The sequence below is a fragment of the Trichechus manatus genome, unplaced genomic scaffold (assembly GCF_000243295.1).
Source record: "Trichechus manatus latirostris isolate Lorelei unplaced genomic scaffold, TriManLat1.0 scaffold00194, whole genome shotgun sequence".
Taxonomy (NCBI): domain Eukaryota; kingdom Metazoa; phylum Chordata; class Mammalia; order Sirenia; family Trichechidae; genus Trichechus; species Trichechus manatus.
In genome coordinates this window covers 1640564-1656293 of record NW_004444130.1, presented here as the reverse complement: position 1 = coordinate 1656293, position 15730 = coordinate 1640564, and the positions used below count along the sequence as shown (strand labels likewise).

Here is a 15730-nt window from a genome sequence, read left to right as displayed (position 1 = left end):
CCAAAAGAGTTAAAAGACAACCTACAGATTGGGAAAAAATTTTGGGGTCCAACAAATCCAATCAGCGTCTAATCTCTAAAATCTACAAGATACTGCAAACCTCAACAATGAAAAGACAAATAACTCAGTTAAAAAATGGGCAAAGGATATGAACAGGCACTTCGCCAAAGAAGACATTCAGGCAACTAACAGACACATGAGGAAATGCTCACAGTCATTAGCCATTAGAGAAACGCAAATCAAAACTACAATGAGATACAATCTCACTCCAACAAGGCTAGCACTAATCCAAAAAACACAAAATAATAAATGCTGGAGAGGTTGTGGAGAGATTGGAGTACTTACACGCTGTTGGTGGCAATGTAAAATGGTACAACCACTTTGGAAATCGATTTGGCGATTCCTTAAAAAGCTAGAAATAGAAGTACCATATGATCCAGCTATCCCGCTCCTTGGAATATATCCTAGAGAAATAAGGGCCGTAACATGAATAGATACATTCACATCCATGTTCACTGCAGCACTGTTCACAATAGCGAAAAGATGGAAACAACCTAGGTGCCCATCAACAGACAAATGGATAAAGAAATTATGGTATATTCACACAATGGAATACTACACAACGATAAAGAACAACGATGAATCCATGAAACATCTGGAGGTCATTATGCTGAGTGAATTGAGTCAGTCACAGAAGGACAAATATTCTATAAGACCACTATTACAAGAACTCAACAAAAGGTTTAAACACAGAAGAAAACATCCTTTGATGGTTATGAGGGTGGGGAGGGAGGGTGAGGGTTATTCACTAATTAGATAGTAGACAAGAATTATCTTAGGTGAAGGGAAGGACAACGCACAATACAGGGAAAGTCAGCACAACTGGACTAAACCAAAGCTAAGAAGTTTCCTCAATACAATCAAACACTTTGAGGGACAGAGTAGCAGGGATGGGGGTCTGGGGACCATGCTTTCAGGGGACATCTAGGTCAACTGGCATAACAAAGTTTATTAAGAAAATGTTCTGCATCCTACTTTGCTGAGTCGCATCTGGGGTCTTTAAAGCTAGCAAGAGGCCATCTAAGATGCATCAATTGGTCCCAACCATCTGGAGCAAAGGTGAATGAAGAACACCAAAGACACAAGGAAAGTATTAGCCCAAGAGACAGAAAGGGCCACATACACCAGAAGACTTCATCAGCCTGAGACCAGAAGAACTAGATGGTGCCCAGCTACCACCAATGACCGCCCTGACAGGGAACATAACAGAGAGTCCCTGAAGGAGTGGAGGAAGAGTGGGGTGCAGAATTCAAATTCTAGTAAAAGACCAGACTTAATGGTCTGACTGAGACTGGAGGAACCCCAGAAAGCATAGCCCCCGGACTCTCTGTCAACTCAGAACTGAAACAATTCCCGAGACCAACTCTTCATACAAAGATTAGACTGGACTGGGGGACATAAAATGATACTCGTGAAGAGTGTGCTTCTTAGCTCAAATAGATACATGAGACTAAATGGGCAGCTTCTGTCCAGAGGTGAGATGAGAAGGCAGATAGGGTCAGTAGCTGGTTAAACGGACACGGGAAATCAGTGGTGGATAGGAGGAGTGTGCTGTCACAGTACAGGGAGAGTAATTAGGGTCACATAACAATATATGTAAAAACTTTTATATGAGAAACTAACTTGAATTGTAAACTTTCACTTAAACTATAACAATTTAAAAAAAATAAAGCTAAGAAAAAAAAAAAAAAAAAGACATGAGAAAACACGCTCCAAAAGGACAGGACATTACCTAGTTACACAACTAGGTAATGGTGGAGCTGGGATGGAAGCCTGCTTTCAAGTTCATGTTCTTTCTGCCTATCCCGAACGTGGAAGACATATTGTTGGATTTAACTTTGTGTCTTTCACACACACTGCAAGTACAGTTCTTTACTCACAGGAGCCTCTCAGAAGAGGTTGTTGAATTACAATCAGTTCTTAAAGGGAAATTTAAAATATTTGTAATCATTAATTAATCTTTATAACATCTAGGTGGAATACCGGGCAGTAGTGGTGCAGTGGTAGAATTCTTGCCTTCCATGCAGGAGATCCTGGGTTCGATTCCTGGCCAGTGCACCTCAAGCGTAGCCACCATCTGTCTGCAGTGGAGGCTTGCATGTTTCTGTGATGCTGAACAGATTTCACTGGAGCTTCCATACTAACAGAGACTAGGAAGAAAGGCCTGGCGGTCTACTTCCAAAAATCAGCCATTAAAAACCCTATGGATCACAACAGTGTGATGATCCCTTTGTGTACGGGGTTGCCATGAGTCAGAGGCTAACTCAACAGCAAGTAACAACAACAGGTGGAACAGAAAAGGAGCAAACTGTTAAGTATCTCAAGCATCTCTGCTTCATGGAGGATGAAGGTGAGTCTTACAGTCTTAATGTTCCTTCCTTCCTTATGGTCTCAGTAAATCTAAAGAGTTGAGAAACCTGGCCTGGTTTCCTGGCTTTGGGAATAACATTGTAATATTCTATCTTTACCTCCCTACTTCCTAATATTTTTCTTCCTGCACTGTGCTTTCATTTTCTTTTCAAGCATTTCTTGGTAGCAAAAGAACAGTTTTGCATTGAATTGGATGTTATTATACCACAGAAACTAAGCTAATTTTCTACAGAGAAAATGACACTACCATCCTATTTCTAGGACCGCCAGCGATCCAAATTTCACAGAGTGGTAACAGATACTTTGCCTTTGTGTTAATTGTTGGGTTTAGATTACACTAAACTTCTTCAGAAGTTGGAAAAACACCTGGGATAGCCATTGCCACTTAGAGCTGCCTAAGCTTTTTCAATGAATCAGACGTTAACTGGATAGAGTATGTTAAGTTCTGGTGCTTAAATACTGTTCTGTAATTTGATATTGTACGTCATTTTACTAAAGGCAGACAGGCTAAACAGACTAGAAAATATCAAGTACCAGAAACTGCTCTTACAAAGAGACAAACAGTATTATTCCTCCAGGGTATAAGACTGGCTCTGTCTAGAAAAAATGTTTGATTTTGATATCACATCCTCATTAACACCAAATACTTGATTAGGGAGAGAATTCAGTTTTGTGAAAAATCATGAACCACAAAAAAGAACTATGAACAGCTCTTAAGGACTAAAGCTATTCTATCCCAATGATTCAACAGTTTAGCAGAAGACTAAATATTGATTATATTATATTAAATATTGAATATTAGTATTTTTTTTTCAGATAATCTTTCTTACCTATTAACTAATTCCGAACTTGAGGTTTCAGATTTTGAAAATGTTTCTTAATCCTATTTCACCTTCACAAATTAATCTTACTTTAACAGTCAAAGTTATTTTGAAACCTACTACAGTTTTAGGTCAAAGTTGTAATAAAGTTTAATAGTAATTGTTCACGTTCTCTGTGTATTTTATAGCACATTATAGCTCCTTTTATTACTGTAAAAAAATTATGCCTATTTTATAGTATTTGGAGCATTTTTTTATTTTAAATTATTGTAGAGGTTTATGGTTATTGTAGCTTTGCCTTTGTGATATATTGCTGGTTAAGCATCCTGTAAACATTTATCGAGCACTTATTTATTCTAGACACTTTGCTAGATGCTGGGGACATACAAATGAAGACACAATCTTGCCTTTGAGAAGCTCACATTCTAATGGAGGCAAAATACATGTAGAAAAATTTTAAAAAATAATTTATGTAAACTTAACCATTTTAAAGGAGCCCTGGTGGTCCAGAAGTTAAGTGTTCGGCTGCTAACCGAAAGGTCGGCAGTTCAAAGCCACCAGCCGCTCTGCAGGAGAAAGATGTGGCAGTCTGTTTCAGTAAAGATTACAACCTTGGAAACCCTATGGGGCAGTTTTACTCTGTTCATAGGGCCACTATGAGTTGGAATTGTCTTGACGGCAACTGTTCAACGGGTAACCATTTTATAAACTTAACCATTAATTAAATCATTATTTCAATGGGGAAAAATATGATCTGTTTTTAAACAATTTGCTGGGAGATATTGTTTCTAGTTGCATATTGACATTAAAGAGTAGAACCCAGGCTTTTGACTCCAAATTTTCTCAAACTATGTCCACTACTCTATCATGTCTATTGACAATCATATTAACGGAAAGAGTAGTCCTCAACCCTGTCTGGGCAACAGAATCAACTGGGCCCTTTTTAGAATGGATACTTGTTAGGAGATCTCCCCAGAGATTCTGATTCAATATGATGTGACCACAAATTCAACCACATCCTTTTTCATTGTACCCATCAGGATTCTCAGTTGCAAACAACAGAAACCAACTCTGGCTAACTTAAACATTTATTTGGGCTGCTCACAGAATGGATGACATAGCTGGAGAACCAGGCCCAGAACCAATAGATGGGAACTCAGCCAAAGTAATGTCACTGAACTGGTTAGTTGATCAAGTGGTTACTGCTGCTGCTAGAACCACCCACTGGATGTCAGCCTTCGAGGATACTGCACCTTGCTGCTCAACACTGCTGCCAACACCAGGAGTCACTTCTAAGGGTCCTTGCATCTTTGTGTGTGGCTCCTCCAGGTTCAAAGCCCTGAGTAGGAGCATTTGATTAGTCAACTCGTGGTCACAGATCTATTCACTAGCAGACAAGGTGTATAGTAAAGACATGGCTGCCCCCTCTGGCTATCGTAGGGAGAGTCTGGGCCTTGCTTCCCATCAAGACTCACATAGTGGGGACTGCCCCTAAAATAGCAAAGGAATTTACTGGCAACAAGAGGGAGAAAAGCCCAATGTTTACTATCTCCATTTAAATCAGATCACATCACTCTAATGCTTTCCCTTTGCACTTAGAATTAAAGTCAAATTCTGTTTTCCCAGCCTCAAAGGTATACCTCTCCAACCTCACATATCCCTCATGCTCTCTTCTCCAGCCACACTGGCCTGCTTTATGGTTTCTAAACAACCCGGGATAATTCCCACCTCAAAGCCTTTGTACTTGCTCTTCTGTCTACCAGGAAAACACCATCTCCCCAGATGTATGCATGGCTGAAAGCCTATTTCCCCTTGCTAGAATGTAAATGCCAAAAGAATGGGAACCTTGCATTGCTCACTTGGTGGTAAAATGGTTAAGCAAGTGAAGCGCACGGCTACTGACTGAAAGGTTGGCAGTTCAAACCCACCCAGGTGCTCCATGTGCAAAAGACCTAGCTATCTGCTTCCATAAAGATTACAGCCAAGAAAACCCTATGGGGCAGTTCTACTCTATCTATCACATGGGGTCACTGTGAGTCGAAAATCAACTCAACGACACCTAACAAAAACATATCCCTAGTGCCTGGAAAGAGTTCAATCAATTTTTATTAAATAAATAAATGGGATAAGTAAATTAATCTTCTTCCAGAGTCTATTTTCAAGAAGCTCTCTTCAACTTCAGAGAAAAAGAACAAAAAGACTTCAAGGAAAACTTGTATTTTATGGAAAGAACATAGATGTACTGTATCAAGCAGCCTCTAAAGAGGAAGACAAAAATATTTACAACACAGAGAATTTAATCAAGAGAACTGGTTACACAGAAGACTGGAGAGATGAGAAGGCCAGCTTAAGATGGTGAGAGAGCCTAGGGATAAATAAAAGCAATAAGCCATTTCCACTCCTGGGCTGAAGATGCAAGAAGAGGAGGAAGTGTTATCAGATCTTAGGGGTCAGGGTCACCTGACAGAGTTGGAACCATGGTAGGTCTGTTCTGTCTAGCAGAGCTAGAACCATGGAGGAGATGCAGCTGCTGCCAGGGACTCCACTGAAAACAGAGAGGAAGGATGAGAAATACCCTGGCATATTCCTTCTTCCTACTCTCTAATATCCTTCTAGTGCCCCTAACTGGTCAATCCCAGTCAGAAGACAGCTGCCACAGGAGCCTAGGAAGGCAGATTCAGTCCCATAGTGATACTAAGCAGATCAGGGGAAGGGCAAAGAATGGGTCTGAGGGCAATTAGTTTCACGCAATGCAGCAAGTCATTCTTATACATATATTTTCCCCATTTTGTGAAAGTTGTCCCAAAGTAACATGATTAAATATCTATCATCTCTCTCTACACCTTTTCTTCTGTCTTTTTGTCATCTTCCCCTCCCTTGGGTGAAGAATGATCAAATGGGCAAGGGAGTAATTAGAATGGGAAGGAAATGGTTTGCTAATCACCTGGGGCTGCTCTCACACCACACACTCCTACTTCCCCAAGGCCACCTTCCCTCAGTCCAGGGAATGCTGACTAGCATTCTAGTGGATATTGGCCAACATGTCATTGCTTTCAACAAATGAAAGTTCATGCCTCCATGAAAAAATTTAAATGGAATTTCTTTATCCTACAGATTACCGTTTGTGCTGGATGTTGTTTTAAGTATTCATCAGGAAGAAAACCAAAAGATAATTTCCCTGACTCTGATTTACCTCTATTCCTTTATTCTGTTCTCAAGCAGTACCATCTGCAATAACTAGTACCATTCCAAGAGATGGGAGGGCAAAAGGAGGAGATGCTAAACTCCATTTTTATTTTCATTATCACACAAAAGATGTTGGTCACAGTTACAAAAGTAATCTTAAAAGAAATTGTTCTCTAAATGTTCTACATCCTAATTTGGTGAGTAGCGTTTGGGGTCTTCAAAGCTTATGAGCGGCCATCTAAGATACTCCACTGGTCCCACCCCGTCTGGAGCAAGGGAGAATGAAGAAAAACAAAGATACAAGGGAAAGATTAGTCCAAAGGACTAATGGACCACAACTACCACAGCCTCCACCAGACTAAGTTCAGCACAACTAGATGGTGCCCAGCTACAACCACTGACTGCTCTGACAGGGATCACAATAGAGGGTCCTGGACAGAGCAGGAGAAAAATGTAGAACAAAATTCTAACTTACAAAAAAAGACCAGACTTACTGGTCTGGTGGAGACTGGAGAAACCCTGAGAGTATGGCCCCTGGACACCCTTTTAACTCAGTACTGAAGTCACTCCTGAGGTTCATCCTTTAGCCAAAGATTAGACAGGCCCATAAAACAAAACAAAACTAAATGGGCACACCATCCCAGGGGCAAGGATGAGAAGGCATGAGGGGACAGGAAAGCTGGTAATGGGGAACCCAAGGCCGAGAAGAGGAGAGTGATGACACGTCGTGGGGTTGGAAACCAATGTCACAAAATATGTGCACTAACCGTTTAATGAGAAACTAATTTACTTTGTAAACCTTCCTCTAAAGCACAACTAAAAAAAAAAAAAAAAAAGATACTGCTCTCTGAATTCAAATGTGCTAACCATGCCTAGATCTTCAGTGATGTATTTCCTAAAAGTACATTGGGTCTACAATAGAAAGGATCTATCAAGTCCACAGTGAGAAGAGTCAGAAAGAGCTAGTGGACAGCTGTACAAAAAAGGAGGCATAGTATGGTGGGCCTTGCAGTCCTCTACTTGTGCTCAGGGAAAAACCTATGGTGAATATTGGTAGCACATGTCCCCCGCCACTCTCCACCCAGGCAGTGTAGTGTTGGGAGTGTATAGTATGGTGATGAAAGAAGAGGTTCTGGAGCTGAGACTGCCATCTCCATAACTTTTCAGCTGTATAATCTTGGGCAAGTTACTCTCTGAATCTGTTTCCTAATCTGTAATCCAGTAATAAAAAGGAAGTTTACCTCATTGAGTTGCTGTAAGGATTAAATGAGAAGTTATATATAAAAATATTTGTGTCATGCTTGCCAATAGTAAGCACTCAATGTCACTTCTTCTGCTATTGTTGTTATTTCTTTAAATTCTCCTCCTCAAATTCTAAAACTTCGCAATTCTATAAAACATTTAGAAACCAATATCCTCCTATTTGGAAAATATAATAACATGGAGTTCTTCATAATTAGTCATTAGCGAAATTATTACAGTGTAGCTTTTCATTACCATACGTTTATGAAGATGCTTCTGTTAAATCCACCAACATAAATTAAAGAAAAATGCTCATAATATCCATCCTTCCAAAACCAGAGCAAATCATATCACTCTATCATACATTCCAACAACTATTTGCTGGTCATCTACCAACAAGGCATTGAACATGGTCAGTAAAAAGTACAGAAGCCACAGCTCATGCCCAATAAGGGCCCAAAGTCTGATAATAAAATAAAATAAAAGCATTAAAATAACTATAAAACCATACAGAAGGCAGTTTGCTTATTGGTTAAAAGACCATTTTGAATGGAGTTCAATCCCTTGAGTATCAGTTCAGGGCTCTGGGAAGTTATTTAACCTTTTGAGGCCTCCATTTTCTCTTCTGTAATAGTAGAGACCTCAAAGCTGTTATGATAATATGTAGAAAGCACCGAGAACAGAGTAAGATGCTCCTTTCAATCAAACAAATGACATCTATATGATAAGTGCTAAAGGAAAGCAGAGGAAAAGTACATAGGAAGATCAAAGGAAGGGAAAAAATCACAGCTGCTATCTCATGTAAGTAATGGATGTTCAAATGTCAAAAGCCAGAAAAGTAAATTAAACTCCCTAATGTTTCATATAACCCTACAGGGCAGTTCTACTCTGCCCTATAGGGTCGCTATGAGTCTGAATCAACTCAACGGCAATGGGTTTGATTTGGGTGTTTTAATGCTCCACATACAGGTGAATTGCACTTGTGTAGGGTCAATCATTCTGCTCTTATAAGAATGATCAAATCTCTAGTAGTGAAGGTGGCATGAGTAAGGAAGTCCATCACCACCCCAGTGATGGCCCACAGGGCTTAGTCTATTATGTTTTAATATTAAATTCTGTAAACTTAATAAAATGTTAAGAGATTTGTTAGAGTTGTAAAGATAAATGAGATAATATACAGTAAATGTACCTAGCACATAACTTAACACAGAGTAGTTAATCAATAAATCTATGCTTGAATTGAGTTTAAAATGTCCTTGGTAAGATCAATATACACATTATTTTTTAAGTAGTCCTAGAAAAGGACTTGGCTTCCTGCTTCCTTGTCTTCCCAAGTTAGTCGTTCTTGTTATGGCCTCGCTGATCAACCACTATTCTCATGCTCCATACCAGAGTTCTTTCCCATCTTATAAGAGAATTCCTTGAGAGCAGGGATTGTTCCCTCCAATCTTTATATTGCCCCATGTTGTCTACTATACTGTAGCTACTCCTTAAATATTCAGATTAAAATCCAACACCATCACTTACTATGTGCTTTTGCAAAAGTTATACAACCTCTCTGTCTCTCAGTTTTCTCATCTGCAAAATGGAAAAAATTACAGTAGCCACTTCATATGGTTATTGTGAGGAATAATGAACTAACAAACATCAACTGCTGGTACAAAACAAGTGCTATATAACAAGTGTTTGCTTTTTAATTTCGTCTTCAAATGAGTTAATGCCAGTATGGTAGGCAGAATAACAGTGTCGCAAATATGTCCACAATCTAACCCTTGAATCTGTGAATGTGTTTGTTACAAGTAAGGTTACAGATGGAATTATGGTTGCTAATTAACTAACATTAGAACGAGGAGATTATTTTAGCTTATCTGGGTGACCCAATGTAATCACAAGGGTCTTTAAAAGTAGTAGAGGAAGAGAATAGGAGGTCAGAGTGATGCGATGTAAGAAGGACTTGACCCACTGTAGCTGCCTTTGAAGACAGAAGGGGACTGTGAGCCAAGGAATGCAGGCAGCCTCTAGAACCTGGAAAACGCAAGGAAACATTCTCCCCTCAAAGCCTCTAGAAAGGAATACAGCCCTGTCGACACCTTGATTTTAGCCCAGTGAGACTTCTGACCTACTGAGCTGTAAGATTATAAACTAGCTTTGTTTGAAGCCACTGAGTGTGTGGCAAGGAACCCTGGTTATACAATGGTTAAGCACTCAGCTACTAACTGAAAGGTCAGTGGTTCGAACCCATAAGCTACTCCATGGGAGAAAGATGTGGCAGCCTGCTTCTGTGAAGATTTAGAGCCTTGGAAACCCTATGGGGCAGTTTCTACTCTGTCCTGTAGGGCCACTATGAGTTGGAATCGACTCAACTGCAATGGGTTGGATTTAGTTTTTAAGTGTGTGGCAGTTTGTAACAACAGCAATAGAAAACTAATACAGCCAGTTATAAAAATTCTTGGTCAAAAAATATGTTTATTAATAGACTCCCAGGGGCCATTCTCTAAGCTAAATAGAAGGACTTCTATCCAGCATTTCAAAAAAACCATCCTTACCCAACCAGGTAGGATAATTTAACTAGAAATGGGTAAAAAATATGAAGCACTGGATTTTGGTTTCCTCTTAGGATGAAGGATGCTCAGTCTGCCCTATGTCAGTGAAGTCTCAGCCTTGCAACTGAATATTATAGATAGCAGTTTCACCTTGACTGCTATTCTAGTAAATTACTTGTGTTGATTTCATTTAGTTATAATCAATCAAAAAGAAGAGCTGGAGGAACGCATACCTATGAGTTTTGAGGTGAAACACAGCATCTTTGTTGCCAATGTTTCGCACCAGCAGAATCTTTTGAGTGTTGTACTTGACAGGACAAGTGGAAAAATTCAGCTTGTCAGGGAAATCCAGGATGGCTCGTGCACCTCTTGCTTTAATTGGCACAATAAACTTTTCTCTTTCCGTAACACAGGTCAACAGATGGGCGTAATCCTACAAGGGAAGAATACCATCATTATTCGTGGAAAAGTGAACATGGTCAAGATAACTGTGCAAGAAATACAGCCGTATGCGAGGCATTTTGCAAAACAACTCAGCATACTCTGTGAAAACTTTCCGAAACAATTATAGGTATACTTTCAGTGAGATTCCCTTTTCTGAAAGAGAAAGAACAGCCAGTTCAGGTGTTAAAACCTATGTGCCAGTTGAGAAGTGTCTGCTTCACGTGTTTTCTAGATATGTGGGGGTTGGGGGAAAGGAGACATCAAGGCACAGTTTTCTTTAGATTAGAGGAGGTTCATACCATGATCACTTCTCGCCACCTTGGCCCACTCTGGTTCTGGCCCATCCAATCTTTCCTGGGTTAGCTGGCCTCCTTAATTCAACCCTTGCTCCCCTAAAGTCTATTTCCACACAATGGCCAGAGGGATCTTTCTAAAATGTAAGTCAGCTCAGGTTGCTCCTCTGCTCAAAATCACCCAAACTGAAAGCCAGAGTGCCCATTATCTCCCGCCTCTGCCCCACTGCCCTTGCTCACTCTGTTCCAGACAGGCTTCCATGCTGGTTCTTGAACATGCCAGAAATGCCCCACCTCTAGAGTGTTAGCATCTGATTCTTCCTCTGTCCAGAATGCTCTGACCAGAGCTCCCTCCCTCACCTCCTTCAGGACTTGGCACAATTGTCTGCTTTCTCTCTGAGGCCTCCGCTGGTTGTCCTATTTTAAACCGAACACTACTTCTCCTGCCCCATCACTCTCTAGCCTTTTTTCTTGCTGTCTTTATCACCATCTAACATATTAGATATTTTACTTATTTATTGAGTTTATTGTATGTCTCCCTCCTACATGGACTACCTCTATGTCAACAGGGATATTTGCCCGTTTTATTGACTGCTTATACCCTGTGCCTAGAACAAGGCCTACTACTTGGTAAACATTCTACAAATATTTGCTGAAGGAAGATGAGTATAATAATGTTGGGTAGAGGTAGGCAAAGAAAAATAAAGCATGATAAGGAAATAGAGAGTAATTAGAGAGCTCTTTTATATGGCATGGTTGGGAAAGGTCTCTATGAGGAAACAACATTTCAGTAGACACCTGAATGAAGTGAGAAATTAAGCTATGTTGATGGTTCCTTGGGGAAACAAGTTTTGGACCCTGTGGCCAGAAGGGAACATAGAATGCAGAGTGGTTAGAAATGAAGCAGTGAGGTTGTGGGGGGGCAAGATCACATAGGACCTTGTAAGCCACTGTTAGGTTCTGAGTATGACTGAAAGCATTAATGATACTGATTTATATTTTAGAAAAATCAATGGCTGCTACATGGGCAACAGACTGTAAGAAGGCTAAAACAGGAAAAGGGAGACCAGTTAGAAAGCTATTGTAGTAGTCCAGGCAAGAGATGACATTGACCTAAACCAGTGTGGTAAAATGCTTAGCCCAGTGTTGGGATAGTAGTAAGTACTCGATAAATGTTACCCTGTACCCGTTGCTGTCCAGTCAATTCTGACTCATAGCAACCCTACAGGACACAGTAGAACTGCCCCATAGGGTTTACAAGGAGTGGGTGGTGGATTCCAACTGTCAACCTTTTGGTTAGCATCCTGAGCTCTTGACTACTGCACCTCCAGGGCTGCCAAAAAATATTAGCTGTTGGTATTAAAATTTTATATTAAATAGAATGATTTGCATAAGGCACAAAGGAAAATCTCAATGTTTTCTCTAGTTATTGGAGTAATAATCATGACAATAATGATCATTATAATAATAATAGAATTAGATAATTTCAGAAAAGTACAAGGGCTTTGAAGAAAATAAAACATAGTAAAGGGAGGAGAGGGCTAATCTAGGTTAGAGTGATGAAGGAGTGACCTTTGAATGGACACTTGAACAACAAAAGGAGCCAGCCAGGTGAGATCTAGGAAAGGAGTGTTCCTGGCAAAGAAAACTACAAATGTAAATGTCCTAAGGTAGGAACGAGTAATAAAAATTAATGGACATTATTCACAAAACATTAAAATTGAATTGTTGGGCTCTGAGCTCTGCAGTTGATTCTGGTTTCTAGATGGTAATGCCAGGCTCAACAATGATGCTACCCAGACACAAGGAAGGGCGAATTTCATTAAGCACACTCGATCCTAGAAAGCCCCACAGAATTCAACAATGAAACAGTCTAGTCTGATTGCACCAGAATCCTAAGATATACGTACTGTTTTCATTTTTTCTTAGGAGATCATACCCAGCAAACAAAGATTCTGTTGGGAATTATTAACTAGAAAGCACCTGGCACACATGGAAACTAAATATTAGTTGAGACTTTGAGAGAAAGAACCAAAGATACTGCTGTATCTAGTAGGGGAGGAGCTCCCAAGGTGTTTTGTCTTAATTTATGCTACATTTACATTTCTCCACCTTATTCTACAAGGAATTTAAGACAGCTGAAAATAGCTTAGAAGGCTAATTGAAATATTCAGAGGGATGCTTTCAAACATTTTCTTTCAGTTTTTTATTGTGCATTAGGTAAAAGTTTACAGAGCAAATTTATTTTCCCATTCGACAGTCTGTACATAAAGTGTTCCCTGACATTGGTTTCATTCCCCACAATCTGTCAGCACTCTCCCTATTTCCATTCTAGATTCCCTGTTTCCTTTCATCCTGATTTTCGACCCCTTCCTGCCTTCTCGTCTTTGCTTTGAGGCAAATGTTGCCCTTTTGATCTCGTATAGTTGATTGTTCTAAGGAGTACATTCCTCTCGGGTGTTATTGTTTATTTTATGGGCCTGTCTCCTGGATTGACTTCAGTTACAGTTCAGAAGGATATTTTTGGGCCATAGTCTCGGAGGTTCCTCCAGTCTCTGTCAGACCAGTAAGTCTGGTCTTCTTTGTGAATATTATTTTTTATTCTACAATTTTTTTCCCGTTCTGTTCAGGACCCTGTGTTGTGATCCCAGTCAGAGTGGTCAGTAGTGGTAGACGGGGACACCATCTAGTTCTTCTGGTCTTGGGGTTCTGTAGGCTGTGGTTCAGTGGTCCATTACTCCTTTGGACTAATTACTCCCTTGAATCTTTGGTTTTCTTCACTCTCCTTTGCTCTTAATAGTAAAAGACTAATAGCTGTATCTTAGATCCAAACCTTTTCAAGTTTCTGAATGAGGAAAGTTTGATGTTTGATCAGAATTAAATATTTTTTTCATAATCAATTCACACGTCCACAAAAGAATATGAAGAAAGTACTTTAAACAATACCTTAAAATGTATTCCAGTCTCTGATGTTATGTATTTGAGTACATTAGATTATGCAATGTATATTATATAGTGCTCCACTGGCTTAAAATGAATTCAGATGTTATGACCTGGGAGGTTTTATCAGCCTACACGCTAAGCAATTCCTTCAGTTGATGCACTCTCTTCCACTGTACTTAGATTCAGAGGCAATCAGGGCACCACTCAAAACCAAAATATTTATTCTGAGCTCTTTCCCTTCCACTATGAGAGATTTAGCCATAAATTACTTCACATTCTATAACATTATCCTACATGACAATGCTCTCCAGATGAAATGTACAATTCATGTTTTGTCTGTTAGCCTTCTTTCCAAAATGCCCATCATCCAAACTTTAAAAAGCTAGGAGTAGAATATGCAAATAGCAGATGTGACTTTCTCGGAAGTGAGAAGAAAGAATCTTGATTTTACATCAGCCCTATGATAGAAAACAACATGGCAATAATTCTGTCCTTTAAAGTCTCAAGCAAAGGAAAATGATGTCTTCTACCATAGCAAATGCAACCCTCTGTGGCAATCAAGTGCAAGGCCAACGTGGTTCAGCCTTCACCTCCTTTTTCTGCCTTTCCTCCATTCCTATACTTGATGGAGAAATGGCTAACACAGAGTAAACCATATCTGATTAGGACTCCAGGAATTTAATACTCAGTGTCCCTTAAAAATGTTATAAATCCCATAACTCTTTAAGTGTATACAGTAAAACCTGCAGAAGCCGGAACCTGTGTAAGGTGGAAACCTGTCAGAGAAGGAAAACTCAAATATTTTCCACTAATAGAGAGCAAGAGAAAAGTGGTTTAAGACTACACCCTGTCAAAGGTGGAAAACTTTCAAGACCTGGAAAAACAAGGCAATCATGTTGAGTTCCGGCTCTCACCGGTTTCACTGTATTATATATTATTGTCTCAATCTGAAATTCATCTCCCCAAAAGGAAGTATCACTTCTGAAACCTCAATCAGTTTAAAAACGAGACTGATCAGGAATCTTGGGCCTTATTCTCTGCCACTATTATTCTTCATATGATTTAGCCGGGGTCTCAACTTCCTAGCTACATCTAAATTTTGCCATCTATCAAAAAAGAATGACCTCTAACCTTTGGCTTGAAAAGAGACTGGGACTTCTAGATTTATTTCAGCCATTGTTGTGGTTGGTATACAATGATAATGTGGTTACCTCATGATTCATGTATAGATCATCCACTTACCCCTTTTAAGACCCAATTATTTTCTCCTTCAAATTTTTTATTGATATTATGTATTTTCACTAATGAAGGCATGCTGATTAAAGGACCAATTCAGAATTTTTGTTATGAGTTATGAATTATTGATACCCATTATCTGGGATCTCATGTGTCCCAGTGGCCCCCGAATGATGTAAATTCTGCTGATATGAGTCAATGATAAAATTGAGTTTTTTAAAATTTTATTGCTTGAAAATTTGCAAAACATGAGGTAAAACATGAAGGCACTTGGCAACAACTGCTCGTAGATTTTATTCTAGTCTCCTTCTTAGCCTTTTTTATTATTTCTCACGAAACTTTTCAAAATATGGCATAATACATTCTTCCTTACTGCAAAAGCAGTACTTACAGCCCAAATAAATAAAGCCAAGGGATTTTTTTTAATCTCAGGAAAATTACCACTACAATGCTTTCTTTGTTACTGCAAAAGCAGTACTTAGAGGCAAAATAAATAAAATGAAAGGAATTTGAATCTCAGGAAAATTACCACTACTATGTATTCTTCATTATAAGAAAAGCAGTATTAATATCTAAGAAGCAGAAAACGCTC

At 39.4% G+C, this 15730-nt stretch overlaps 1 protein-coding gene across 1 annotated transcript in view; it reads right to left on the bottom strand.

Annotated features, from left to right (window-relative positions):
• HYDIN (HYDIN axonemal central pair apparatus protein) overlaps window positions 1-15730 on the bottom strand; it is a 359230-nt gene that overhangs the window by 311638 nt on the left and 31862 nt on the right. The window contains exon 4 of the mRNA XM_004387835.2: window positions 10456-10655. Coding sequence (XP_004387892.1) covers window positions 10456-10655 — 200 coding nt within the window. The remainder of the gene's footprint in view (window positions 1-10455; window positions 10656-15730) is intronic.